Source organism: Gavialis gangeticus, unplaced genomic scaffold (genome assembly GCF_001723915.1).
Source record: "Gavialis gangeticus isolate Ggan-Ray unplaced genomic scaffold, GavGan_comp1, whole genome shotgun sequence".
NCBI lineage: Eukaryota > Metazoa > Chordata > Crocodylia > Gavialidae > Gavialis > Gavialis gangeticus.
Genome location: NW_017729031.1, coordinates 43,483,022 through 43,488,049, shown reverse-complemented (window position 1 = coordinate 43,488,049; position 5,028 = coordinate 43,483,022). Strand labels below are relative to the sequence as shown.

Below are 5,028 nucleotides of genomic sequence, written 5' to 3'. Positions count from 1 at the left end.
GGAGGCTGCACAGGGCTTCATCACTCTGTACCAGGTTGCTGCCCCAGGGCCTTTTCAGCTAGGCTTTAGCGACTTCCCTGAGCATCTCTCAGCTAGCCTCCATAGCATGCAGTCTTTAAATCTGCTAGCCTTTTCTGTCTGAAGCACCTCCCAGCCTACCCCAGTCATATGCAATCTTTTGTCACAAAGCAAGCAAACCAAAACCTTGTTGCGTTGGACCCTGGGATGGGTCTGCTACCTTCCTTTCCCGGGCTTGTCTTTCTCATAGTCCAGAGGTCTCCTGCCTCTGGTGTTTCCCCTCCATCTCCCCCCAGTTCTGCTTGCTGGGGTTTTTGTTTCCCAGTGAGACAGTTTCATTAACCTTCTCACAGCTGCAGCCCTCTAACTAGCTGTCTTCATTAATGGTACAGGCCATCCTATTACAGGCCCCAACACCTGGAACAAATTAACTGGGGAAAAAAGCAGCAAGCTTCTAAAAATGATTCCTACCTTCTCAGGTGGAACTTGAGATAGCGGAGAATCCCTCTACTGGGCAAGAAAGTGCAGCTCATGCAGGACATCAGCTGCCAGTGGTGAAGGTTCCCAGTGCTGTTGGGATGGGGCATGTGGTTTGTTTGTTTGATCAACTGGCAATACACTTCATCACGGAGTGGCTTCAGATCATGGCAGGTTTGTAGAATGCCCTGGATGATGGGTATGGGATCAGACACCGTCTCAATCTCCTGCAGGGAGTTAAAGATCTTCACAGCTTCATCCTGCAGGCTGCTGTACCCTTTCTCCTCCTGCACTGTAATGGGATCACAACACACAACGCAGCAGATATCAGCCTCTCTGAGTCCTTACTGGTCTACAAGAAAATCTAGGGACTGCTGGACTCCTCGTGACAGAAGGATAGCAGCATTACACCCTCAGCATCACAGGTTGAAAACTGAGTTTAGCATTCAACTGAAATCCTAGGAAAGATCCCCTCGCATGTAAAATGCCCAACTGCTCAAATCGGTCAACTCCTAAAATTTGTCAGATTCTATGAATGGACAAAGTTGGCTGCCACCTAGGAAAGCTTATGCCAGTTAGTCTCTAAGGTGCTACCCTGCTCTAACTTCTGCACTACAGGGAGCTCTCTTTCAGTCCCTCCCTTCCTGGTTCAACAGGGGCTGGAAAAAGGTTCTCCCCCTCACCAAATGGACCTGGAACTTATCATGACTAGAAAAGCACTGTCCAGTGCACAGGGCACATATGGTGCAACAGGAAAAAGGTTTGGGCCCCTCATCTCCATGCTCTTGGTAATTTCAGGTGCCTCCTGTAATGAACAGGGTCAGGAAATGCTCACCAGGAGTGTGTTTGCTGAGCAATGGAGTCCCTGCAAGGTGTGTGTTCAGGAGGAGGAAGAGCAGCAGCAACCACTGCCCATGTATGATGGGGCCAAGTTCACATGGAGAGAGACCTCAGAGTAGCTCAAAGCATGATTTGCTTTGGGCCAGTTTTCTCCTGAGCCCCCAAGACCTTGTCCCCAAAGAGCAGCAGACTCTAGGGACTGTGCACAGGAGAAGGGGAAGCAGCAAAGGGCCTTGCTCCCCTTCCTCCAAGCAAAGGCTTAGAACAAGGAAAGTGCATGTAGGGAGAGAAGGTGCTTCCCAGAGACACTTTTCTACCCCAAGAAGGACAGAGAAGTCAAGCTGTGGAGGAATAAACCTCTCTGCCTGCCCACTTCACTGATGTAGGGCTACAGCCCCAAACCCTCCACTCTGGTTACAAACTCTGGCTGCAGGAGGCACCTGGTCTCCATGGTAACAGGGTTGCAAATTCCTGAGGGGGGAGGGGACTTGCTCATCCTGTCCCGTGTAACCCTAAACTCTCACCTAAGGGTGCTGACATTTTTTAAACTGACCATCCAGTGTCAGCCATGGTCGGAGAAAATGGGTTATGGTTGGTCCAAGGGATGAGGTCAGAAACGTTATTTAAGGGACCGGGGGAGAGCCATATTGGGGAACATGGAGTAAGCACATGGCCTCTGGAGCTCTTCTAGGCTCCAGATGAACATGTGAGTAACTTGCCTGAAACTTATACAGCTTACTGTAATGTAGAAGTGTGACAAAAGGCTACCTACCTAGCCATACACTTTGTTCTGGGTTATTCTTTGATACTTCTCTATCCTGTATCCTTTCCCAAGCCTACCTTCTTTAACCAATAAAGCTCTTCACTATAACAAGCATGGAAGAGGGGTTGGGGCATGCCTTTAAGCTCCCTATGCTTGGCTGATGAAGGGAGGCTACTCTCTGTGCTTCAGGCTAAAGGAAACACCCCAGATTTTCATAGTGGGTCAAGTACCCTCAAGGTCTACACGGCCTGTGTACCCCAGGGGGCACAGGGCTTGGATACAGACCAGACCCCTGGATGGTGGCAGCAGTTATCCCAGGCTTGCGGGTGAGCTCCAGGAAGGGGTTCAGCCAGACATGGGGCACCCAGGGAGGCACTCAGAGTTTGGTAGGTGGACGGGCACAGCGACGTGGGTGCACAGAAGCGCCCCCTACTGATTCATAGATGCTAGGGTCGGAAGGGACCTCAACAGATCATCGAGTCCGACCCCCTGACTAGGCAGGAAAGAGCGCTGGGGTCAGATAACCCGAGCCAGATGCCTATCCAGCCTTCTCTTAAAATCCCCCAAGGAGGGGAGAGCACCACCTCCCTTGGAAGCCTGTTCCAAATTTTGGCCACCTTTACCGTGAAAAAGTTTTTCCTGATATCTAGCCTAAACCTGCTCTCTGTCAGGTTGTGACCATTGTTCCTTGTTACCCCAAGAGGCGCCCTGGTGAACAGAACATCTCCGATCCCTTGCTGCGTCCCCCTAATTAATTTGTAGGTGGCCATGAGATTACCTCTCAGCCTTCTCCTGCGGAGGCTGAAGAGATTCAGGTTCCTCAGTCTCTCCTTACAGGGCTTGTTCCGTAAGCCCCTGACCACATGAGTGGGCTCTTCTGGACTCTCTCGAGTCTATCCACATCCTTCTTGAAGTACAGCGCCCAGAACTGGATGCAGTACTCCAACTGAGGTCTGACCAATGCCTCAGAGGGGAAGCATCACCTCTTTGGTTCTCTTTGTCATGCATCTGCTGATGCATGATAAAGTGTGATTAGCTTTGCTGATGATTTTGTCACACTGACAACTTGTGTCCATTTTGGAGTCCACTATGACTCCGAGATCCCTTTCCACTTCTGTGCTGCTGAGAGGGTCACTTCCCAGCCAGTTGGTGTGCTGGATATTTTTGCACCCTAGGTGCAGCACTCTGTACTTGTCCTTGTTGTACTGCATCCTATTGTGTTCTGCCCACTTTTCTAACCTGTCCAGGTCTGCCTGCAATCGTTCCCTACCCTCCGGAGTGTGCTCTTCACCCCACAATTTAGTATCATCCACAAACTTGGACAGAGTACACTTCACACCCACATCCAAGTCACTGATGAAGACATTGAAGAGTACAGGTCCAAGGACTGAGCCCTGCAGGACCTACACCCTTCCAGGTCGATACCAACCCATCTACTACCACTCTCTGGGTGTGACCGCTAAGCCAATTTGCCACCCGCTGGACCGTGAAAACATCTATGTCACAGCCTCTTAATTTATTTCTGAGAATGGGATGAGATACTGTATCAAAGGCTTTGATAAAATCCAAGAAAACAGCATCCACCTCTACTCTTGTGTCTAAGCATTTTGTGACCCTGTCATAAAACAAAACCAGATTGGTCAGGCATAATCTACCTGTTATGAATCCATGCTGGTTTCCCTGCTGCATTGTTTTTCCCACTGGAATCCCTCAAATACGATCCTTCAGAATCTTTTCAAAGACCTTTCCAAGGAGGCAGGTGAGACTGACTGACCTGTAATTACTCAGATCTTTCTTACTCCCCTTCTTGAAAATAGAGACCACATTGGCCCTTGTCCAGTCCTCCGGGACCTGACCCGAGCGCCATGAGCACTCTAACAGCCATGCCAGTGGTTCTGCTATGACACCAGCCAATTCCTTCAGTACTCTTGAAAGGAGAGCACTCGTGGTGCACGGGCCAGGTCCCAGAGGACTGGAAAAGGGCCAGTGTGGTCCCTACTTTCAAGAAGAGGAGGAAGGAGGATCCAGGCAACTATAGGCCAGTCAGTCTCACCTCCATCATTGGCAAAGTCTTTGAAAAGATTATTAAGGCTCATATATGTGAGAGCCCAGCAGGAAAAAATATGCTGAGGGGAAACCAGCACAGGCTCGTAGCAGGTAGATCATGCCTGACTAATCTAGACTCTTTTTATGAACAGGTTACAAAACACATGGACACAGGAGTAGGGGTTGATATCGTTTACTTAGACTTCAGGAAGGCCTTTGATACGGTATCCCACTCCATACTGGTGAACAAGTTAAGAGGCTGTGACTTGGATGATTACACAGTCCAGTGGGTGGCAAATTGGCTAGAGGGTCGTACCCAGAGAGTGGTAGTGGATGGGTCGGTATCAACCTGGAAGGGCATGGGCAGTGGGGTCCTGCAGGGCTCGGTCTTTGGACCAGTACTCTTCAATGTCTTCATCGGTGACTTGGACGAGGGAGTGAAACGTACTCTGTCCAAGTTTGTGGATGATACAAAACTGTGGGGAGAAGTGGACACACTGGGAGGCAGGGAACAACTACAGGCAGACCTGGACAGGTTGGACAAATGGGCAGAAAACAATAGGATGCAATTCAACAAGCAGAAATGCAAAGTGCTGCACCTAGGGAGGAAAAATGTCCAGCACACCTACTGCCTAGGAAGTGACCTTCTGGGTAGCACGGAAGCGGAAAGGGATCTCGAAGTCCTAGTGGACTCCAGGATGAACATGAGTCATCAGTGTGATGAAATCATCAGCAAAGCTAACTGCACTTCATCATGCATCAGCAGATGCATGACAAACAGAACCAAGGAGGTGATAGTTCCCGTCTATCAGGCACTGGTCAGACCGCAGTTGGAATACTGCGTGCAGTTTTGGGTGCCACACTTTAAGAGGGATGTGGATAAC

The 5,028-nt window shown here is 49.8% G+C and overlaps 1 protein-coding gene across 1 annotated transcript in view; it reads right to left on the bottom strand.

The window, feature by feature from the left end:
- LOC109301498 (unconventional myosin-X-like) overlaps positions 1 to 5,028 on the bottom strand; it is a 173,254-nt gene that overhangs the window by 27,728 nt on the left and 140,498 nt on the right. The window contains exon 34 of the mRNA XM_019522687.1: positions 490 to 787. Within this exon, the coding sequence (XP_019378232.1) occupies positions 490 to 787 (298 nt within the window). The remainder of the gene's footprint in view (positions 1 to 489; positions 788 to 5,028) is intronic.